The sequence below is a fragment of the Chrysochloris asiatica genome, unplaced genomic scaffold (genome assembly GCF_000296735.1).
Source record: "Chrysochloris asiatica unplaced genomic scaffold, ChrAsi1.0 scaffold00042, whole genome shotgun sequence".
Taxonomy (NCBI): domain Eukaryota; kingdom Metazoa; phylum Chordata; class Mammalia; order Afrosoricida; family Chrysochloridae; genus Chrysochloris; species Chrysochloris asiatica.
The window spans coordinates 16,215,897-16,239,350 of NW_006408560.1; the positions used below are offsets into that span (position 1 = coordinate 16,215,897).

The following is a 23,454-nucleotide window of genomic DNA, read 5'->3' on the forward strand; positions in this document are numbered from 1 at the left end:
AGCTATAAAAAGCAATCTGTTTCCATAAACAAGTTCTTGATTAGTGAAATTATATTTTTAGTCGCAAGGTTTTAATTATTTGGCACAGCAAAACCTGGGGAAAATGGGAGAAATTTGGTCTCGTTTTGTCCCCCTTTGCCACCTGCTGTTGGATAGTGACGAGATGCTCTAAAAGAGTAAGGCCTAGCTTTGTGCCAGGCTGGCTGCTGGGAGTGGGGTCAGGGAGAGACACTATCTCCCACCTCTTTCCCCAGAAAACAACTTAACCACCACATTCCCGGGTCCACTTTCTGAGTAAGCACAGGCTCAGCTCTGTATTTAGGACCTGCCCCCACCACCCCAGTGTGCAGTGCAAACCAACCAACAATTTATGAGCAGAATGGAAATCAAAGGAAACAGTTAACACCAAATAAGTTCTTAAAGCCAAAAACAATTTTTTTCTATGGAGTTGAACATTTTTGAGTGTTTTTTTCTTCCAAGTGTAAAATGAGTGACATTTTGTTCAAACAGAAGCAGCATCTAGGAATTAGTTCTGGCACTTGGGTTCTAGGGGGTTACAGGTATGCATCATGGATTTCTTTCCCTCTTTTAATTTAAAGGCCTCATGTTTCTATTCCTGAGTTCATACACCTGCTGGCTCTCCCTCTAGGAGAGGGTGGCCAGCGAGCCTCCCTGGTTAAGATAGGGCAATGCCAAGCAGAGACCCCTCCTCCACCTGACTGGGTTTACTTTCTGATTCAGAGGTAAGTCAAGGTGCAGAGAAAGAAACTGACAAAAACACAACCACCAAAGGTAGCCTGAAAGCCTGAGTTGCTAGGGATCACTCTCCCAACCGCTTTTCTGAGGAAAGACAAGTCACTCATGGAATCTGAATCAAACAAGGAGGGTGCGCTTCTAAGAAATAACAAGATGGCCCTACGTCATCCTAGGCCATCTAATAACTCACTCACCTGCTAACCTTTCCTTAGCTCCTCTGTCATGTATGCAGTCCAGTCTAAAAAGAAAACAATGTCCCCTACCATTATAAAAGACAACCTTCAAACATGTCCTAGCATACAGCTTATTGAGGCTAAGGTGGAGTTGTCAGGAATCTCTTCAATTCCAAACCCCATCCTCATACTCACCTGTTGCCCCCATCAGTCCTTTTCCCTCTCCCTGCTGTTGGGCCAATCTGAACCACAATCAGTCCGCACGTACACACACCTGCAGGCACACCCGCGAATACACAGCTGCCTGCTGCTTTCTTTCTGCCCTTAGCCCAGGCCCCCTCTTGTTTCATGTAGATCAGTACTTTCCTGTTCTTTTGAAGTTGCTGGAAGGGAATTCCCCATGAAGAAATAATTCCTCACTGTCTGTAATCTGGAGTCTCATGTAGAACATTCTAGGGAAATGGGAATGGCAAGAATGGCAACACAACAGGACAGACACCAACTCTAACATTCATACAAGGTCTTTTCTTAGCTGGTTGTCTTCTGTCCACGTCTCCCTTAGGTTTCAACAAACAAACATTTATTTGTAACCCAGCTAGCTTCTGCATTTTCGGGGACCATCTGCCTTTTAAATCCCATAATCTTGCCTTTCTGTTACCCATCTAAATAACATCAAGAGGGGATGACTAACTACCAGCTAGAAATCTAACCATGTCTCAACATTCCTCAGTTATCTGAAAAGTTGTCCGTGTCCTTTTACAGGTTTATGTTGACAGACCCGTATCATGTTAAAGTATGTTCATAGTTAAGGCTTGACCTAAGAAAAGATAAGAGAACCAGACATCATGTAAAGACATTTTCAACAATGTTGTCATGCCTCAGTGAGTGTAGTTCACTCAGTCATACATTGGTTTGGCTTTCCAAACCCACAATGGAAAAGGAAAAATTGAAGGTCATTTTTTTTTTTAAAGGCATTGGGTTACTTCCTCCTGCCCTCTTCTTTTCTTCCCTGAACAAGAGTTTAAAACTCCTCATGGCTTCTTTAATAGGTGAAGTAGGTGAAAAGTCCATGAAACTCACAGCAGCTGGGACATGACAGCTCCTGTGCCTTCCAAGCCCCACAAATTGGCATTACGTTTGTTTCCTGAAAACATTTTTTTTAAAAAAAGGAAAAGAAGAAATGCCAACCAATGATAAGGAAAAAGTAATCAGAACATCTGAACCACCTCCTCCTCCCTCCAAGTAAGACTGAGATTATCTTATTCCTCCCCTGAAACAATTATAAAGGAACATTTCAGGTAAAATACTTATTAACAATGATCTCTCACTGCTCAACCTCCTAACCATGCTCCCTTCCCTTTTATGCATGTCTCTCAAGAGCAAAAAGAGAAAAATAAATTCATCAAATGACTTTCCATATATAAATAATAGAAAAGAAAGCCGTCTGGAACCTGATCTACCATGGGACCATAAAGTTTATCTTGGCCCTTTAGAAGTTTCTTCCACTAAGTGTAGGCCTCAACAGGAAACGGAGGCTCCTCCTTTCAGTCCAACATCCTCCCCATGTCCTACTCACCAGGAAAAAAGTGTGTTCATATCCCACTTAATTTACAACAAAAGAGACCCCCATCCCATCCCCCAAACATAAAAATACAAGTCTATGCCCCTAGAATGATCAAACCAGTCTAACTCCCTCCCTCCCTCCCTCCCCACCCCCCCACCCTGGAATCTTGCTACATAAATACATGTATGTATTTGATTATAGTATAAACAGCTTCCAATCCACTTCCAGTTCTAGGCATCAGCAGCTGCTGCTGCCAGTCCCCGGGGTCCTGACCCATTCCAGAGGAACTTGCCATTCTTACTCAGCTCTCGTGCTTCTGGGTCATCATTCCAGCGCCGCTTCAATCGAAGCTTTGGGGGCATCAGGGCATCTTCTTTCTTCTCAGGTGCACTAGGCTCTTTGCCAGGCCTGTCCTCACTGTCTTCAGTCACCTCTAGGGGTTCTTCATTTGGGGTACTAGTGGGTACAGAGGGCCAGGTAGGCGGTGCAGCTGGGCGGGCAAAGATGGTGCCTTTCTCGGCTTCCATGGTCGTCCTCAGCACAGCGCCCTCTTCTTGAGTGTGCTCCTCCTTCTCTTGTGCAGATTGCCTAAGACTCTCCGGATCCTTTTCAGAAGCAGGCTCCACCTTAATTCTTGGGGGGATAGGGGCCACAGTGGGAGCACTGACAGGCGCTGACTCTTCACTGGTCTCAACCCTCTCTCGGTTCTTCCGCCCAACTGGTGGGGGCTGCAGCTTGATAGAAAACTGGGTTGACTCCTCTGGATGCATTTGGCACTGCAGGGGTGGAACCATGAGCCCTGGGTAACGGGGGAAAGTCCTGGGACTCAGGTGGTAGTTGAACACAGAACAGGCTTGTGAATGAAGGTAGTGTTTCATTTCCTCAGGGTTGAAGGAGAAGCAGCTGCTGCTGGTGAAGGGGCTTAGGCCTGGGGATGGACTATAGGAGAAGATGGTGGGAGTCAGAGAGAGGGCTGGTGAAATGGGGACATTAAGGACACTGCCACGGCCAGGAAGTGGAGAGACAGCGAAGGGGCTGTGGGGGTCAGGGTACATCCCTGGCCTAGTGAACAGAGGAAGCATTATGTCAGGCTTGCGTTTCTGATGGCCAATCCCTCCTCCACTAACAGCATTCCGGGAGGACAGGAGATCCACGCCCCGGCGCCAGTCAGTGGCTGAGCCGTCCTCCAGCTCTGAAAGCTCCGCCTTCCTGTCAGAGCCATCACTCAAAGACTCATGGCCAGAAGTAGTTAGGGAGCCAGCAGAGAACCCTCGCCCTGGCTGCACATCACTAGTTGGCGAATGGGAGTCCAGAGGTGGGAAATGGAATCGGGAGGAAGCTGTTGGCACTGGTGGTGCACTCTGGGGAACCACACCTGTGATGGTGGAAAAGGACAAAAGGCTGCATTAGAGGTATGGCCATTCTCTCTCCTCATTTTTATTTAAGCTAAGTAAGCGCCTATTATGGTGCTGTAGGTTCAAGTACTGGTCTACTAAACACAGATCAGCAGTTCAAATCCACCAGCGACTCCTCAGAAACCCTAATCGGGGTCACTATGAGCCAGAATCAACTCCATATGGCACGAACAACAACTGCAAAATGTTTCAGAGAAACAGGAAACAAGCATTTCAGCTAGAATGAATCCCACAATCCTCTATCTTCCTAGTAACTATTGCTCAGCTTCCTTTACATAATTTACTGGCCACCTTTATTGTCCTCACAGTGCTCACAGCTACTTGTTTATCTACAGTCTACTATAATTGCCACGAGGACAGGGAATTTCTCTTGTTTATAACTGTTTTCCCAGCAGTTCAGGGAATTATCAGGAACTGAATTATTAGGTGCCTAATGTTAGCGGTTCCAACTCAACAGTCATGCCTCAGAAACCCTATACAGGGTCACTATGAGTTGGACCTGACTCAATGGCAGTTAACATTTTCATACTTTTGGCTATTTCTATAAAAAAAATACACTGAAAACATCCAGATACTGTGTATCTCACACAAACATATCTCATGCATATTTTAACAAAAACACATTAAAAACAAAGCCATGATGTTTGTTAACGTAAGATCTCATAGCACACCTTTCATCATTTCTGATATACCATCATGTCAGAGATTCAAACTGAAGACATTTTTAAATCTCTTCAAATCTATATTTCTCTAGCAAATGCTATATAATATGTTCATCTGGTTAATGTGGTAGACTTCAAGGTCAGTTTAACTGTAAGGTCAGAGGTTAAACCTCACCAGCTGCTCCTCAGAAACCCTATATAACGGTGCTATGAGTCAGAACCGACTTGAAAGAACTTAACACGATCCTACTTTCAAAGGTGCCCATGCAGTGTAGTGGGTTACGAGTTGGGCTGTTAACCACAAGGTCAGCAGTTTGAATCTACCAGCTGCTTTGTGGGAGAAAAGTAAGGTTTTCTGCTCCCATAAAGATTTACTGTGTTAGAAACTGTATCCAGAGTCGTTATGAGTTGGAACCAACTCATATGACACACAATCACCAACTTCAAGCACTGAAGAAGTCGAGAGAAAATCTAGGACCTATGGACTCCCTGGCCCAAATTTGCTTGCTAAAATTTTAAGCTGTAGTATCTGGTAGCGTAGTGGTTACGAAACGGGTTGCAAACAGCAAGGTCAGCAGTTCGAAACTACCTGCTGCTCCGCGGGAAAAAGATGAGGCTCTCTGCTCCTGTAAAGATTTACAGCCTTGGAAATCCTGTTCAGGGTTGCTATGGGCCAGAACTGACTGTATGGCACATAATAACAACAATAAAGTGGAAACCACCACTGTGGTAAGCATGTCATTTCAGAGGTTTACAAGTTCTAAATTTGACCAAAAGATCCTTCTGATAAAGAAAGGTATGCTATCTGAGGCCTCAGGTATCTTGGGGGGTGTGGGTGGCTTCTACCACTGACACTCTGAGACAGAGCTACAGTAGAAATACAAAAAAAGGAAAAATAGAAAACACAAAAATGTAAAAGTGATAGATCTAGGTGAAGAAACAAAACAAGGTGCATATGATATGGTGTAGTTAGGAACCGTTCCTAATTAACTGCCTTTTTTTCTATTCTTGGTATAATGGAGTCATCCTCAGATATGAACCTGGAATTGGCTGATATGTGCAAGGCCATAGCTTTCTGCACACACAGGACTGAGTAACATTGTGACTGAGCACCATTTCCCAAACTGGTATTCCAAAGTATGTTCTGTAGGACTTTACATTTTTTTCAAAGGCAGAGAGGTGTTACTTGTTTAAACCTTAAAGTTAGGAAAAAATAGATGAATGACCTTGTATATGATTTGAATAGAGCCAAGAAGGTCTCAAACCAAGTATTTCTTCTACCAGTCATTATAGTGGCCGAAATTCTACTCTTTGATTTTTGACTTTGTATTAGAGAACACCCATTCACAAGCAAAGCAAAATACTCCTATGTGTTCTGAAGGAATAGTTAAGTATAATGTAGGGGATTCTGTATCCTAAATAATTTAAGAAATGCTTGGTTAAAAGTGGTTGTGTTTTTCTTCATGGATTGGAGGACTTTTAATTTTTACACATGCTAAAGTATAATGTAAACCTGCAGAGAGAATTAATCCAAAGTACTTCCTAAATGTATTTAGGAGGAACAAAGGCAGGCAAGATGTAGGAGCAATGCGGGGAAAGTAGCATTCTGGTCCTCTTACCTCTAATTAATTGGAGCAGCCCTATTTTTATTTGCTGATATATCAAATCTAAGATTTTCTTTGAGGGGAATTTTTTTTTACTACTTTGTAAGAAGATCATCATCATACGTTGTTGTTAAGTGTCGTCGAGTCAGTTCCGACCCATAGCGACCCTGTATAGGGTTTCCGAGGAGCAGCTGGTGAGCTTGAACCACCAACCTTGCATCATAGCTACTATGAAATCTGTGGAGAGTTAGAAAATCTGGGGTTGAACCTCAGTTCTGGTACTTTCTATCTTGTGGCTTGTTTAAATCACAAACTGGAGTCTTTGACCCGCTGGGAAAATGGAAAACATAATGGCTCTGCCTAGGTTCAAATCCTGGCCCCAATCCTTGCTAACTGTGAGACTCTGGACAACGACTTACCAGATATATCTGTTCTTACCTGTAAAATGAGGCTAACAGAACCAGTCCTCACGTTATAAGGATTAAAGGAGTTTTATAATAATGATTGCTGTTGTTTAGTGCTGATGAGTTGCTTCCAACTCACAGCGACCCTATATGGGGTTTCTAAAGAGCAGTTGGTGGGTCTGAACCACAACCTTGCAGTTAGTAGTCCAGTGCTTATGCTACAGTGCCAAACCAGGACTCCGTAAGAGTGACTGGCACACAGCAAATTATATGTAAATATTTGTTAAAACAAATGAAATGTTTTAGTAATTATTAGTTGTCATGGCTCAAAAACAAACATTTTAAAAAGGTACAGATCATTTGATTATGTAGTATATACTAGATAATGTTGTTGTTATGTGCCGTGGAGTTGGTTCCAACTCATAGCGGCCCTGTACAGGGTTTCCGAGGCTGTAAATCTTTATGGGAGCAGAAAGCCTCATCTTTCTCCCACAGAGCAGCTGGTAGTTTCTCACTGCTGACCTTGAGGTTTGCAGCCCGACTCGTAACCATTACGCTACCAGAGCTCCTTAGATAATATTAAGAGTAATGGTGAACTTTCTGAGTGTGATTGTGGCTATGGAGGAGAATGTTTTTGGGAGCTACATCCTGAAGTGCATAGGGGTGAAGTTACAGAAGTCTGCAACTTAATCTCTAAAGATTTTTTTAAAATGTTAATCATTAGTGAATCTAGATTAAGATATATTGATAATCACCATTCTATTTTTTCCAATTTTTCTGTAGGTTTAAAGCCTTTTTAAACAAACAAACAAACACCAAAAACAAACCAAGGGTGGGGACAGAAGTGGGAAGCCAGAGTGTGAGGTCACAAGTCCATCCTTGAACTGCTATGTCTTGCCTCCCTCCGATAGACAACCATTTTTGACTAGCGTCATTTATGCCGCTCCAGTATTTTTTACACAAATACAAGTAAACATTCAAAAATATTTTTTGTATTTCATAGGAAGCTTCTAGTGATAAAAAGTCTACCCAAAATGGTAACTGTGAGAAGGATTAGAGGGGAAGAGAAAACAACATTCACTTTACTTTCTACATTTCTGTACTATTTGGATATGTTACAATCAGCTTATTACTTTCAGTTTTAAAACTGTTATCAGTTTAGATCCACTGGTCTCCAGGATCTAAGTTTATACAACAATACCCAAGCCAAGGTACTTTCAGTAACTTCATATGCATGTAAAAGCTGGAGAGTAAATAAGGAAGACCGTAGAAGAATTGATGCCTCTGAGTTATGGTATTGGAGGAGAATATTGAAAGTGCCATAGGCTGCCAAAGAACCAACAGATCTGTGTTGGAAGAAATGCAGTCAGAGTGCTCCTTGGAGGCCAAGATGTCCAAACTTCGTCTCTCATACTTTGGACATACTATCAGGAGGGACAAGTTGCTGGAGAAGGATATCATGTTTGGTAAGTTGGAGGGTCAGAGAAAAAGAGGAAGACCCCCAATGAGATTGACTGGCCATGTGGCATCGATGGACTCAAGCATGGAAACAGTAGTGAGGTTGGCCCAGGATTGGGCAGTGTTTCATTCTGCTGTGCATAAGGTCACTATGAGCTGGTACCAAACAACAACTTAGTGGAAGGAGCTCTGATAGCGTAGTGTTTACGAATCGGGGTTGCGAACCACAAAGTCAGCATTTCAAAACTACCAGCTGTTCTACAGGAGAAAGCTGAAGCTTTCTGCTCCCGTAAAAACTTAAGTCTCAGAAACCCTGTACAGGGTTGCTATGAGTCGGAACTGACCCTCCGGCACATAACCACCACCCACTTCTTAGGGGGGAGTCCCGGTGTGGCACTGTGGGTTAATGTGCTCGACTGTAAAACCATTTAAACTGCAAGGTTGGCAGTTCAAGCTCACAAGCTGCTCCTCAGAAACCCTATACAGGGTCGCTATGGTTCAGAACCAACTCGACAACACTAAACAACTTCTTAGGGGAATGTCCTATTTGATACAAACTAGATTTCAAAAGCTAAATCTCTCAGGAATTGTTGCTAAAGACACTGTTCAGTAGATAACTATATTCAACCCATTGTGATCTTATATTTTGCTGTCCTCCATTCTTCATGCTATAGTTTGTAAAATGTGGGTAACAAGACATACACTTTTACAGGGATGAGAGGTTAAATGTTATTGTTGTTGTTGGGTGCCGTTGAGTTGGTTCTGACTCACAGTGACCCTGTATAGGATTTTCAAGGAACAGCTGGTGGGTTTTGAACTGTCTACCTTGTGGTTCAAAATCCAGTGCTAATTATACAGTGCTGGTGTGGTGCTGTGGGCTAATGTGTCAGACTGTAAAGTAGTTTGAACTGCAAGATTGGTGGTTCAAGCTCACCAACTGCTCCTTGTAAACCCTATTCAGGGTCGCTATGGGTCAGAATTGACTCAAGGGCACTCAAATAAGTTCTTTATAGCTACTTGTAAACAACCAAGTAGTATGCCCAAAAGAAATGTAAACTGTTTTGTTTTCCCTTTGACCTTTTGATTAAAATCTCGAGCTTAGTTAAGGATCACTGTTGGTTCAATAGCCTGTAGGCAGAAAAGGCTGCACTGGCTACTACTGTTATGTTTCCACCCTAACAGTGTTAGTGAGGATCCGTATTTCACTGTCCTTGAAAATCGTTATTCACAAGGGCTAATGGATGGACGCGCCATTCCAGGTTGTCCACGTGGCCGGACTTCGAGGTTTTACTAGACAAAAAGAGGTCAAAGGCAAGACGTATGAGGCTCTTTTGTGTGTGTTTATGGCATATCCACCTAGAATCCCAGTCCCTTTCCCAGGTGCACAGGGAGGTGGAGAGAGTGAGAAATAGAGGAAACAGGATTCCAGTGGCTAGAACAGGTTTGATTTCCTAACGCCTCTCCCCCAGGCACAAGGAAAGAAAACAGGTTGTAATTAGAGAGATGCATTCCAATACTTTTTTTTTCAAATGCATGCCCCAGGGACAGGAGGGAGTGGCTACAGGAGGAAAGATGGAACTGTAATGATAGCAGAGTCAAGCTAAAACTGCCCTAACTTGTTGTGTGTAGTAATTACATATCTGCAGTGGATCTCAGCATTACAGTCTCTCAGCCACACCCCCACTTTAATTTTTCAGGTTTCTTCCAGTTTTTCTCGGAGAAATTGTATTACTGCAGAATCGGGTTTGGCTTTCTTTACTTAACACACACTGTAACCAAGACAGAGTATTGAGAGACTGGCCAGAAAACAATTAAGTACAATCCATTTTCTTGGGCAAGGGTATGATTTGCATTAAAATAGAAAAAAAAAACTTCTAAGAGACTGCCTTTTGCAGCAAGAGAAGCTGACTTAAAACCTCTGTGAGGAGCTGTGACGATAAGTTGTAACCCAGAGAGCCTAGAGGGGAAGCCCTGCTGTACTTAAGGGAGAGGTCAAGTAACCCCAGAGCTTGGCTCTGAGGACTTGTTGGTGCAGATCAAAGACATTGCTTTTCACTGCAAACATGCGAACCTCCCCTTCTCTGATCAAGGATGCTGTGGTTTTGATGATATTCACTTGATAAGGGAGAGTTGGTAGTTTCATAGAAAATCGGAAGTGTCTGTAGAGCAGCAGGCTCCCGTGTATGAAAGAGTCACTGGGTGGGGGTGTTAAAACACAGACTAATGGAGCATCATTCTTAAAGAGGATAGTGTTAATAATGTTTAAGAAATTACAAATTATATGCAGAAAAGGGAACCAAATGAAATGAACTAGACTTGATAATGCCTAGTTTATTACTCTCCTTTATGAGATGAGTGGGAAACCTGAGCAAGAACACTGAGGCAATCCAAAGGACAACATTAATTTTGTTTCTAAAATTCTCTTGGAGTCCTGGTGTGGCTCTAAGCACTGGACTGCTATTGGCAAGTTGGTGGTTCAAACTCACCATGTATATAGTATTGCTGAGTCGGAAGTGACTCCACGGAACACTACAACAAAATCCTCTTAGACTTGGGTTTTTAAGATTATTGCTCCCCCACTCAAGCTTCATTCCCCACCAAGAGAGTTTGTATCTTACCACTTGAACGAATGTTGATGAATGGGTAGTTGGGCATCACCAGCTTGTTGAAGTTAAATTTATAAGTAAACCTTTTGCCTTTTGTTTTATGAAGGATCCTCTTATTGTAATAGTATCTGTGAAAAGAGGAGCATGTATCAATTTATCTGCTAGTTATTGACATTTCTTGATACATGTAGGTAAACATTAAGGCCAATAATTCTTGCTCTAAGTATTACTGACAAACATCGCGATCATTCTTTTGCAGCTGTTAGAACTGGAATATCTAAGAGCTTGCTTTTCCCATCTAATTATTTTCAAAAAAGTTTGGTTAATTTTACAAAAACAACTTCATTTTAAGAACCAGATCACCTATCCTAGCCCCAATCACCTGTCTTCACCATCTCTCTACAATTTCAACTCTATAGTTCATTTCCTTCCTGTTCCCACTACTGTATATCACTAACTGCCGAGTTTCTCTTTTCTGCTTTGCCCAAGTGGGGGCAAAACAAGTCTCTTGGGAGGATCTGATGTGGTTAGTCTTGAGGCAGTAAGCTCAAGGCACAGACAAAGGAATGTAGAAGTGTTTTATGGTGGCAGGTCAAACAATAGTATACCCTGATACGGAAAATAACAGCTTCACCTTCAAAGACTCAAAGGGATGTGAAAGGCTCCAGGAGAGCTGCTGCCCAGATTTTACATTCAGGGCCACAAAGAATGAGGCAAGGCAAGGAACGTCAAAGTAACTGGAATACTTAATCTCACATATATTTAGTAGGACAGGTCACAAATGGCTTTCTGGCCTCTAGGGGGCTAACGGCTTATAAAACTTAAGGAATGTCATGGGAAAAAGAGAAATGGAGAAAGCTTGCAGTGAGCAGTTGCTAGACATGTTGGAGAGTGACAACCAAGCCATAAAGTTCTTGAATAGCTAGGTCAATGCCATTCAGTGAGATAACTGTTAGTCATCCTCCTACATGCTTTCTTCCCCATGTTTCTGATTTCTTCCAAGGGAGCCCCCCCAAAACAAATTCTAACAGATTCCCAACACGGAGGTCTATACTAACTCTTTGGATTACAAATGAGCTCTAATCCATGTTTCACCATACACTCTCGCCCACTACAGAGCAGAATCGGCTGTCTGTCAGGATCTAGTGCCAACCATGTTGGAGATCCCTCCTACATATAAACCAAAGATATGCCTTTTCTTCTGTGCCTGTGCTACTCAGATTTAACAGCTCTGCTACTCCCACCTGAACGATACACATTATTCACTTACATAGTGTAGTCTCTTATCACCTGATACACTTTTTATCTAACACTCACCAAATTGTTTAGTCTCCTTCCAATCTGTTAACACCAGAAATTGGGGAATTCTTTCCCTTACCTTAGGGCCCGGCTCAGCTTGTCATAATTCATCTGTGGTTTGCACTTCCTCCGGCCCCAGAGGCGGGCCACTTCATCTGGGTCCTTGATGACAAACTCCCCATACTCTCCCTGCTGCCAGGCAATGACATGGCGGAATTCCTCCTTCTGTAGCAGCTCGAGGATGAAGTGCCACAGTTGGATCTGCCGGGAGCCTGGGGACGACTCTGTTTTATAGGCCCAGTCAGGAAACTGATATCCTTTAATATGAAAAGGGCACGATCAAGGTAGTCAGGAGGTAGGTAAAAGCATACCAGTATCCCTTCCTTCACATTCCACTGCTCAGAATCTCTAGAGTGCTTTGCAAACATGCCATAAACACTCTGGCAGCTTGGGCTAACCATAACAGGGTGAGGAAAGCACAAAGAAGTTACCTATTCTTGTGGCAGTTGTTAAATCTGATAAGGGTTGGGCAGCAGCACCCAGATATCCATCTATTCTCTTATCCTTTCAAGTATTAGAGAACCCCATACCTCTTTTCTCTAAGGGCATGAAAGTCCCCAAGGGAACAAACAAGAAAGGGAAACTAGTGTTTCAGGAAAATAAAGCTGAGCACCCCTTACTCCAAAGATTGGAATCATAGCTTTAACAGGAAAGCGACTCAAAAGAAAAGAACAAGGGTCTGGGGATCAGATATAGTAAATATACATCCATAGGAAACAAGCCTACGACTGTTCAAGTTGCATCCTAACCACCCAGTCAAGAGGTTCAGTTTTGGTTTAGCACTTGTGAACAGAGCCCAAGTGGAGAGAACAGTAACAACTGAGGAACGTTCTAGGCACATCAAAGATGATTAATTTCTTCTGCTCACCTCCACCTGCTTCTGGCTTTTCCACGATGCTACAGCCTGCTTTCATTTTCACCCTCCTGCTGAAAGACACAAGCCATAACAATTACTTCAAGATGCTATTTATTATCCTCCCAAGGTTTTCTGGCACAGTCTTTCCAACCTTCATTTTCCCTGTCTTTCCCTCTTTATGCAACCCTCTCTCTTTCAAACATGTCACCTCCAAACTGCTAATCCCCAAGTCATCAAATGATATTCCTCAGGTCATCAGCTTCAAAAGCCATAATTATCTCTCACCTGACTTTAAACCACAAACTGTAAACACAGTGTTTAATATTTGCTTTTTTCCTCTTGACCAGCCTTTCAAAAGTAAAAAAGGAAGGCTACACAGAAACAGGTCCAAAAAAGCAGCCAAAACAAGTTAAACAGTTTGTCTTCTATTACTAGACAGGCGCAGATGCCAAGATACACAAGACTGAGTTCACTCAGATGTACCAGTTTAAAAAAGGATTTAAAAAAAAAAAAAAAAATCCAAATCCATCTGATTCCCACTCAAGAATGAACATCTGATTTTGATTTATTTTACAGAATTATGTGAGATGGAAGAAGAAAAACTCCTCCCAGCCAGAAACTGCCCCCACCCCCAGAAAAATACCCTGGGATACAGGAAGTAAACACGTAATGTCATATGTACAGTCACTCTATACTAGAAGTACTCACATACACACTCTGAAATCTTTTTGAAGAAAAAAAACATTAAAAGACATTCTCTTCCTTTAACAAGACTATGATAAGAGGAAGGGGGTCTTCTGTTCTACATAAGAGAGGGTAGCCTTGCTGCAATCTGAATTTATTTCATCCAAATTTACAGTTCCTCAATAATTTCCTGTTCCAAGAAGCAAACAACTCTGTGTCCATCACCTCTAGCAAACAGGAGGGAAAGGTACAATTATGTGTGAGTAGGGATGGGACAAATCACTGTTCCCTAGGTGGGTGCTAGGTCCTCTACACCCACATAAGCAGGAATCTGGGGGAATGTAGGTGCCTCGGTGGCCCCAGAGTGGGGTGGGGGAAAATTCCTACTCTTGGAAATTTCTCTTAATATTCCCTTTGATGCTTTACATTATTTTCCTGTCCCAGTCTGTAAAACCAGAGAGCGGAGATAAGTATCCCAAAAGAATGAAAACACACACACACTCGTCTCTGTCTGTCTATACAATAACAAGGCACCAGAGCTTCCTCTCGAGGCTGCTCACATCTCAGTGACAATGAAGGAGGAAAAGCACGGATTTCCCCACAGCTCCAGGAAGCTGCCCTGGACTGACTCCTAGACTGCGCTGGTGGATTGCGGGGCCTTCATCCTGCCACAGGAATGCTCTGCCAACCACCAAGACTCGGGGGGCCAAACGCCCCTACCACGATGATTTGCCGAAGAGGTCTCCCTTTAGCAGCCCGGCTCCCTGATTTCCCCTACGCAGGTGCCCTCGGTCCCCCAGGAGCTCGGAGGTGCCTCACTATGCCTTTCAAAAACGCACACACTGTACAAGAAGGACCACTCGTCTGACTCCGCAAACTCCAGGCCCCAGGCCCTTCCTCGGATCGCGCCCATTCCCCGATCTGGGCGGCACGCACATTCTGGAGCTGCGCCCCCACCCCCACCCCGCTGCAGCTCCAGGCCCGGCGTACGCTGCTTCCACTGTCTCCCTCTACTCGCCTCCTGGCCGGGCCGCCCTCACTCCGTGGCCTCGGCGCTCCGCGGAGCCAAGGCACGAACGCAGCCCTCGGTCTCCGTCGCACTCAGACAGGGGGCCCCCTCCTTTCCCCCGCCCCCCGCGCTGGGTGAGGCCCGGTTGGCTGGGCTCGCGGCCCACGGGTGGCCTCGACCTCTGCGACACCGTTCCCACCGAGGTCCGCGAGGCCGGCCCAGAGGAGCCTGGAGGCGGCGACGAGGCCGGTACTCACCTCTCCCCAGCACGGTCCGTCTTCGGTCCGGTCTCCTCAGCGGCGTCTCCGGCTCCTCCTCATCCACCCCAGCAGGAAGTGACCTCCTCGGCGGCTTTCGTCACTTCCATCCTCAGCAGAGAGGGCGGGGGAGAAGGCGGTGTCTTCCCGCGGGTCTCCCAGCCTCTCCGCGCTGCGCCGCACCCAGCCGCGTCTCCCTTTCCTTTCTCCTTTCCGTAGACGCCGACTTCCGCCCGCACTCCGCCTCCTGCGTGCGCGCCTCCCGCCGCGCATCCGTGCATCCGCCCCGGCGCGGCGCGTGCGTCACGCTGCGGGGGCACGTAGTGCACGCTCGCAGCGGGCGGCCGGGTTCGGCCTTTGAATGGGAGTTCTGCAAGAACCTGAGGATTGACGCATTGCGAGGGGGTGCGACGCGGCGTCGTGCGGCAGGCACCGGGAGTCCCATCTGTCGCAGGAAGGGACCCCGCATACTACACTGGGAAGGTCCTGGAGGAAAGCTAAGAGCGGGCCTCGGTTCTCCAGAAAAGGGCTCTGCGACCTCCCAGGGAGGAGAGCCTTCAATGAGAAGAGAGGACCCGCCGGCTCCTTAGAGAATTCCTTATCCTCTAAGAAAGGGCCCTTTCATAGACTTTTTAAAGAAGCCGTGACGCTTGCTCTGAAGCCCATTGCTTTGGTATTTCCCGCTCGTAAAATCCGGTTTTCCCCCCATCCCTCTGCATTTAGTTTTAACTTGCGCTGATGTCTTTTCTCTGTCATTCAGACATACCGCTTTCTTTTTCTTCCACTCTTTGTTCCTCCTCAAGCAATTACAAGTATTGTCTAAAGCATCTTTTTCTTTTCAGGCTCATTAGTGGTAAAGGATCTCAAGAACTCCTACTTTGCCTCCACCCCCACCCCAGATTTCTGAGTAGTGTCCAGGCCTAGTTTTACTTCAGAGGCAGAAGAAAGGAGGGAGGAGTAGCGATCAGGAAAGGTTAAACAAATTAGAAATAAAGAATGAGTGTGGAGGAGGTGCAGAAGACAGATGGGATTGAAGAAGAATGGAACGCTTTGAGATAAAGGAGCAAACTTCATGTTGGACCACTGCCCTTAATAACACCTTTCCATCCTGTCTGTACAGAGTACATGGAAACATCACTCTTTGTTGTTAGAAAGAGTATGCAGTTCTGGATATGCTACCAGCCATTCTCTTGTTGTTGATAAATTAGCTAATAAATTGGTCCCCTCTGGGCCTAAAGTTTCATAACCTGTTTAAATATATATATATAGCATTGGTGATATAAGGTCTTCTAGTTAGAAAATTCTACGTAAGTGAATGAATGGAACTACCAATACCTGCAACTATACCACAGGTTCTTTGACTGTTGTTATGTGCTGTCACGTCGGTTCTGACTCATAGCGACCCTGTATAGGGTTTCCGAGGAGCGGCTGGTGAGTTTGAACTGCTGTCAAATGCTTATTGCACAACGTCACACCAGGACTCCTTTGAGTGTTGCTGTTGTTAAGTGTCATTGAGTAGGTTCTGACTCATAGCCACCTTGTCTAGAGTTTCCCTGGAGCGCCTGGTGAACTTGAACTGCCAACTTTGAGATCTAGTGCATTATCCCACAGTGCCACACCAGGACTCCCCTTTGAGTGTAGAAACTGTCAAAATATCTTTGGTATTTTTGGCATCGCATCCAGAGTAATGTCTTACATGTCAACTTTTGAAGCTTGGTGGTTCTTTTAAAATACTGGGGTTTAAAATTTAGCTAAATGATGAAAATTGTTAGATCTTATTGCCTTCATCTACTAGTGGTGTGACCTTGGTTCAGTTACTTAACCTCTCTGTGTCGTTTCCTCACCTGCAATTTGAACCTAATACCTATAGTGTATTAATGAGTTGTTGTATTAAATGTTAATACATTTAGAATGACTCAAACAGAATGATAGGCACATTGTAAGTATGACAAATAAATAAATGTTGACAAAAGTAATAGTCGTAAGAACCATTATCGCAGGATGCTTACATCCTTACATCACCCATTTGAATCTTAGAAATTGTGTCAGAAACCAGGGTGAGCCGGAATGAGCAGCTTCAGTAAGTCTGAAATGGCCATGGCTAAACCCAACACTGTCGTCAGCTCCAAGGATCCTGTGTTTTACAGAGATCAGAGTACAGGGACTCTTGTGCATATTTGTATTTACCCCAGATTCCTAGTGGTTCTGTACTGTTGTTTCTCTGACTAATTAGGGTCACAAAGGTTGACTCGAGTCAACATAATTAGCAGTGAAAAATAGAACTCTACCTGGTTGGAGTATGAATTGATGCATTTGATATACTGAGAAATATCGCTCTCTCAGTGGCATCTAACAGAATTTTTACATCAAGAATCTAATCACTGGCTTAAAACTCCACAGGTGAATTTGGGTTTGATGAAGTAACCTGAAAATTCCCTCACAATTAGTGGGTCTCAATAAATGAGCTGTGCGCTGGGAACCTCTCCTGTGGTGGTAGAAGCTGGGGAGATTGGAATGGCTAGGGACTTCTTGCCCAGTGTACCCAAGGTCCCTATCGACTATGTCTTTCACCACAGCAGTGCTGCCTTCTCCACCCACTGGAAACAGCCTTTCACAACGTGGAGATTCTTCTTGTTCCCGAAATCAGGGAGAGCATGAGCTTTCTTAAAGCATGGGGGTGGAAACAGACACAGTCTAGGAGTCAAGTTGTAATCTCTCTTGAATTTCCATTTGCTCAAAGCTCTCTTTGTCCACCAGCTCTGCCCCTTCTCAAACAACCCCCCCACCCCATCTCTAGAATTGTTTCATATGCCTAGGATTAATTTCTGTTCTAAATCTCGCAACCTCAGCTCTACACCCCCTGCTACCCCCCGCCACCCCCACAATGCAGCTATTCCACTGCTTCTTAAATTGAAGAGAGAGAGAAGACCTAAATTTTTGCTTCTTCCAAGAAGCCCTTCCTGGATTATGTGTTTGTGTGGACTGTATGTGTGTTTGTGTTTCTTTCCTGGCTTCTTCACTGCTCCCTATGCCACATCTCACAGCTTATCTGCTTAAGTATCTGATATAAATGCTTCCTTTCTACTCTCGTAGTGGATTAGTGTTCTTATTCTACCATCTGTATGTCATGTACATATTTATTCTTCCTAGTGTGTTTGTCTTAGGTTGCAGGCCCTTAGAGGTTAGAGCCACAGTTGGTAGATCCCCACAGTGCCCAGAGCAGTTTGGTGTCATTATTTGAAATGCTTAATGATGATAATTTCCTGCTCTGCTAGCATATGGGCCAATGGGCTGCTAAGACTGGCTTTTTCCCTCTTCCCTCAGTCTCAAGTCTCCCCATAAAAGGAGGTAGCCTCAAACTTGATCCAAAGTCTGTTTTCACTGAATTTGGATTCAGAAGACCAGAGTTTCAATCCCAGTCCTGCTTTTGCTATGTAGTTTCTGACAAGTTGCTAAGTATCTCTGTGTTCCAGCCTCCTCATCTGTAAAAGGGGGGTACTACTGATGTCCTTGATGAGGACAGAGTGTAATAGTGGCTGTGGAGAGCTTGCAAACACTCTTTATAAAGTTCAAGGATCATTATTATTTTTGTTACCATCTCAGATCTCACACTACTCTTGGTATCAAGAACTCAAACTTTATAGCAGTCAAAACCTACTTTCATAAACTGAGTGGATTTAATGTTTCAAACTTGGATCGGAATCTGATAGGAAAAATAATTTGCCCTGAGAACCAAGGTTCTTGAGTTTCTCATTTAGGCACTAGTTAATGAGGCCTAGTTTAAGGGGATATATTTTAATCACTCAGTGCCTCAGTTTCCCCATCCATAAAATGACCATGATTAGTATATTCAGCAAGAAAAGTATTGTAATATTAAATCATTATTTATATAGGTGACATCAACAACTGAAAGGTGAATATGAAATTGTCCTATTTCTGTTCTTTGTGGCTCAGGTTACCCTTCAGTAAAGTGAAGACAATATGTTACAAGAGAATAAACCCCAACTAAATATTATTTGCATTGTTCCACATTGGATTCAAGTAACTCATAAGATCCGTCTTTTGGTTTATATTTCCCATCTACCTTAGGTTGTTGTGAGGAATTCATGTCAGTAACATGATTGGGGATCCCCAGATTAAAGGTTAAGTGAGTCCAAAGCAGAAGTAAATTCACCCAAGGTTACAACTCAGGCAGAAGAGCTCAGACCTAGTTGTTTACTTAGCAGTGACTTGGGGACTCGAGGATTCTCCCCAATTCCATATCTACCACAGTCCACAAATGCCCCCTTCCTTTCATTTCCCCTTTTCTGGTCTTGGTCAAATAACATAGTAGAGAGGGTAGTGAACAGATTGGGAGAACAGGATTAACATGAGGAAATGGGCATTTAAGCTATTTGACTTTTTTTCTTTTTTTTCCTGGCAGCCAAAAGGAAAGGATCCCCCAACCAACTCTTTCTTTACTAGATTTTTTTCCAATGGTTAAGTGCTTGACTGCTAAATGAAAGGTTTGTGGCTCAAACCCACTCAATCACTTCACGGAAGAAAGACCTGAAATCTGCTTGTTTCACGGAAGAAAGCCCTGGCAATCTGCTCGCTTCATGGAAGACAGACCTGGTAATCAGCTTCTGTAAAGGTTACAAATTGATTCCCTGAGTCAATTCTGAATCATAGTGACTCTACAGGTAGAGTAGAACTGTGCCATGGGTTTCCAAGGAGCTTCGGTAGTGTAGTGGTTGTGTACGAGTTGGGCTGCTAACCTCGAGGTTAGCAATTCAAAACTACCAGCCATTTTGCAGGAGAAAGATGAGGCTTTCTGCTCAGAAACCCTATGCAGGGTGACTATGGATCGGAATCGACTCTATGGCACATAAACCACCAACCACCACAATCTTTACAGGAGCAGACTGCCACATCGTTCTCCTGTGGATTTGAACCACTGACTTTTCAGTTAGCAAGTGACTTAACCACTGTGTCACCAGGAGGGCTTCTTACTATAAATATTGTTGTTGTTGTCAGGTGCCATGGAGTCGGAACCAACTCATAGCAACCCCATGCACAGCAGAATGAAACAATGTCCGATCCTGGGCCAACCTCACTACCGCTGCCACACATGACGCCATCAATGATGCCTCCTGGCTGATCCATCTCGTTGGGAGTCTTCCTCTTTTTATCTGACCCTCCATCTTACCCAGCATGACATCCTTCTCCAGCAACTGTTCCCTCCTGACAATATGTCCAAAGTATAAGAGACGAAGCTTAGCCATCTACTATAAATATTACAGACTAGAAAACACTATGGGGAAATTCTGTCAAACAGGGTCACAATGAGTAGAAAATTGATGGGCCCTAACAACAACAATGTATACTAGGGAACTTCAAAAATTTCATGGAAAAATCCCATTATATTTTAATTGCAGTTTTCCATAAACTTTTTGAAGCCTTCTCATAAAGATTTACACCCTCGGAAACCCTGTACAGGGTCGCTATGGGTCGGAACCGACTCGAAGGCACTTAACAACAACAACAACATCTTTTTCAAGGCACACTGCTTCCAAGAAGCCTGCTGAAGTTAACTGGAGCGGACAACCAGCTTCTGGTCTGAATCTATGTAGGATGAATTTTTCAACATTCTGCATTTGTTCCACACTCTTAGGTAACTGAAACCTTGACCTGTTTATGTTTACCACATAAATCTTTTTGCTTTCTTTTCTATTATTCACTGTTTAAATCCAGCTCTAGGTATGTTCTCTTTATGACTATGCACATCATTTGTCATCCGAAGAGAGCAGACTGTGTTTATCTAAATTCTCATTATGTAATGGCCAATAAACATGATAATCGCTGTACTAGAGAGTTGAGGATCATAGTCTAACAAACACCAATAAGGTTGTAATGAACAATGGAGTGAGGCCTCAAATCTAGTTAATTAAAAGGCTATCACCTTAAGAATACTTTAGAAAAGTTTTTGCATTAATATGTAATTGTCCATGAATCCATGGACTTATAGAATCTTAGAAATGGGATGAATGCTTGAGATCATCTGTCCCACCCAAGAGCAATAAGGAATTTACTGCTTTACCCAACAACCCATTTAATATTGATTCATTGTGAAATATATGAGGGTAAGTCAAAAAGTATTGCTATAAAATCATAGACATCTTTATTAAACAAAAATATCAAAATATGAAGTTACTGTTTCTTGATGTATCTTCTTCCATCTATGTCTATACACTTCTGGAGCTGATGTTTCCATCTCTGTTAATTGTGTGCTGTTGAGGTGGTTCTGACTCATAGTGTGATCCGAATAGGGTTCGGAGACTATATACTTTTTTTTTTTTTTTCTTAAATGATTTATTGTGAATTATGTGATAGTATACATGGGAGAACATTAGTTTTACATTCATTCTATCGTATATCGTCTCATTGCCATGGTTACAATCCCCTCCATGCAATCCTTCCCCCGTGCCCCCCAGGTCTTCAGCACACAGTCGCTCTCCCTCCGTGGATCTAAAGTCTCCAGCTGCTCCATTGCTCCACGTCATCATCTCTGGCTCCATTTCAGGCATCACTGCTTCTCTGGGTAGGGTCCCGTTCTCTGCTCTTCTCCCTTGATGAGGGACCGCTGCTCCTAGACTGAAAAGTTAATCACTCCCCTCCTTGCTATAAAACATCCACCTTTACATTTCTGACCCTCACAATCAGTCCTGATAACAGTTATTCACTATTGTATCACAAGAGACCCGTCTGCATTTCATTACATCAGCCCTGAGTAGTCAGATTGAATACTACTCACTGGAGATTCTACCTTCCTCCAGGCCCTCTGGGTCTAGGTTCCCTCTTGAAAGCTTGTAAGCCAGTCACTTCTTGCCTTTGTAGCCCCCCACCCCCCATTTTGGGTAGCCAATGTCCAAGTTGCCCATCCCTGTCTACTCTGTGTGTGGAGGGGGTGGGAATGATTCTTGCTGTAAGGACTTGTTCCCTCTTTTAGCTACTGCTTCCATAGGTGTAGGTCAAGTTCATCAAATTGTATGAGAATATTTTTTTTTTCCTCCTCTTTTTACTTCTGGTTGAGCTGACTATATACTTTTATGGGAACAGAAAGCCTGGTATTTATTCCTCAGAGTGACTGTTGGATTCAAACTGCTAACCTACCACACTACCAGGGCTCCCTTTCATCTATCTAGCCCTTCAAGTTGGACTGCTAACTGTAAGGTCAGCAATTAGAATCTGCCAGCCTCTCTGAGGGAAAACGATAAGGCTTTCTGCTCCCATAAAGATTTGGTAGTGTAGTGGTTACAAATAGGGCTGCTAACCTCAGGGTCGGCAGTTCGAAACTACCAGCTGTTCTGCGGGAGAAAGATGAGGCTTTCTGCTCCCGTAAAGATTTACAGCCTTGGAAACCCTGTGCAGGGTCACTATGAGTCGGAACTGACTCCACGGCACATAACAACAACAACAAAGATTTATAACCTTGGAAACCAACTCCACGGCCTACCACCGCCACCCACCACTCCCTAAAGAATTCTGCACTCTTTGTCCAAACGGCAATTTCAGCAGCCTTGAGGGACTCAATTTGTGTTCTTCTGAGTTTGGGAAACAAAAAGAAGTCTGACGGGCTGTAGGGTGGATGGGGTAAGGTTTCCCAAATGAAATTTTCATGGACAGTCTTTGTTATCCTCAAAGAATGAGCAGGCACATTGTAGTGATGAAAAAAAATTCCTCAGCACAACTTTCCTGGACTTTTTCTCACTGAAGTAGTTTTTAGTTTTCTTAAAACTTCTTCTTAATGAGCCCCTGTGATTGTCCTGTGTCCTTCAAGAGCACCTATCAAGATTACTCCTTTGGAGTCCCCAAACAGTTGCCCTAACCTTCTGAATGATCATTCTGCATGAATTTAACTGATCCAGCAGATCTTGGAAGTCACTGCCTTGTGTGGAACTATTTTTGAAGGCATTCTTAATAAGACTAAGACAACTGTATTTTTCAGAGAACTTGTCTGCAGCCATCCGCTGATCACAGAGACATGTTTAGACTCGTTTGGGATAAACTCCTGCGTGCATGAACTGGAACCTTAGTAGCAACACTTTTTGATGTATACTTGTACTTATACAAGAGGGTATATGAACACATACAAGGGGCCTTCATAAAGTTAATGGATAAATTCCATTATCTTTTTTTTAATCTTTAATCCATTAAATTCCATTATCTTTAACTGCCATTTTTCTACAAGCTTTTGGAAGCATCCTTGTATGAATAACAGTTGAAGGACAATAATAAAACAAAACACTTTAGTACTCAGGCAAATGGAAATTGTTGTTGTTGGTAGGTGCTGTTGGAGTAGGTTCTGACTCATAATAAACCTTTATAGGGTTTCTGAGGAGCGAGGAGCGGCTAGTGAGTTTGAACTGCCGGCTTTGCTGTTCAAACTGACCTTGCGGTCCAGTTCATTATCCGGCAGTGGCAAACCATTCCCTAAAAAAGTCTTCTTTTGTCCCTCTCCATTTTCATCCAAGTTCAATATCTGTTGTTGTTGTTAAGTGCCGTTAAGTAGGTTCCAACTTGTAGCGACCCTGTATAGGTTTTCGAGGGCAGTTGGTGGATTTAAACCACTGACCTTGCAGTAAGCTTATCTTACAGTGCCACACCA

The 23,454-nt window shown here is 43.6% G+C and overlaps 1 protein-coding gene across 1 annotated transcript; it reads right to left on the reverse strand.

The window, feature by feature from the left end:
• Positions 1-2,533: 2,533 nt before the first annotated feature.
• Positions 2,534-15,090, reverse strand: ETV3 (ets variant 3). The gene is made up of 5 exons (XM_006861612.1): positions 14,808-15,090; positions 12,870-12,928; positions 12,021-12,258; positions 10,655-10,770; positions 2,534-3,868 (listed from the first exon to the last, which is right to left on the reverse strand). The coding sequence occupies exons 2-5, from the start codon at positions 12,913-12,915 to the stop codon at positions 2,724-2,726; spliced, it is 1,545 nt and encodes a 514-aa protein (XP_006861674.1). The 5' UTR covers positions 12,916-12,928; positions 14,808-15,090; the 3' UTR covers positions 2,534-2,723.
• Positions 15,091-23,454: the final 8,364 nt, after the last annotated feature.

Excerpts from the sequence above, each read along its gene's own strand:
- ETV3 (XM_006861612.1), bottom strand. The coding sequence starts at position 12,915 with ATGAAAGCAGGCTGTAGCATCGTGGAAAAGCCAGAAGCAGGTGGAG. Across the intron at positions 12,259-12,869 it reads AAAGCCAGAAGCAGGTGGAG|GATATCAGTTTCCTGACTGG; the intron begins GTGAGCAGAAGA and ends TTCATATTAAAG. Across the intron at positions 10,771-12,020 it reads AAGCTGAGCCGGGCCCTAAG|ATACTATTACAATAAGAGGA; the intron begins GTAAGGGAAAGA and ends CTCTTTTCACAG.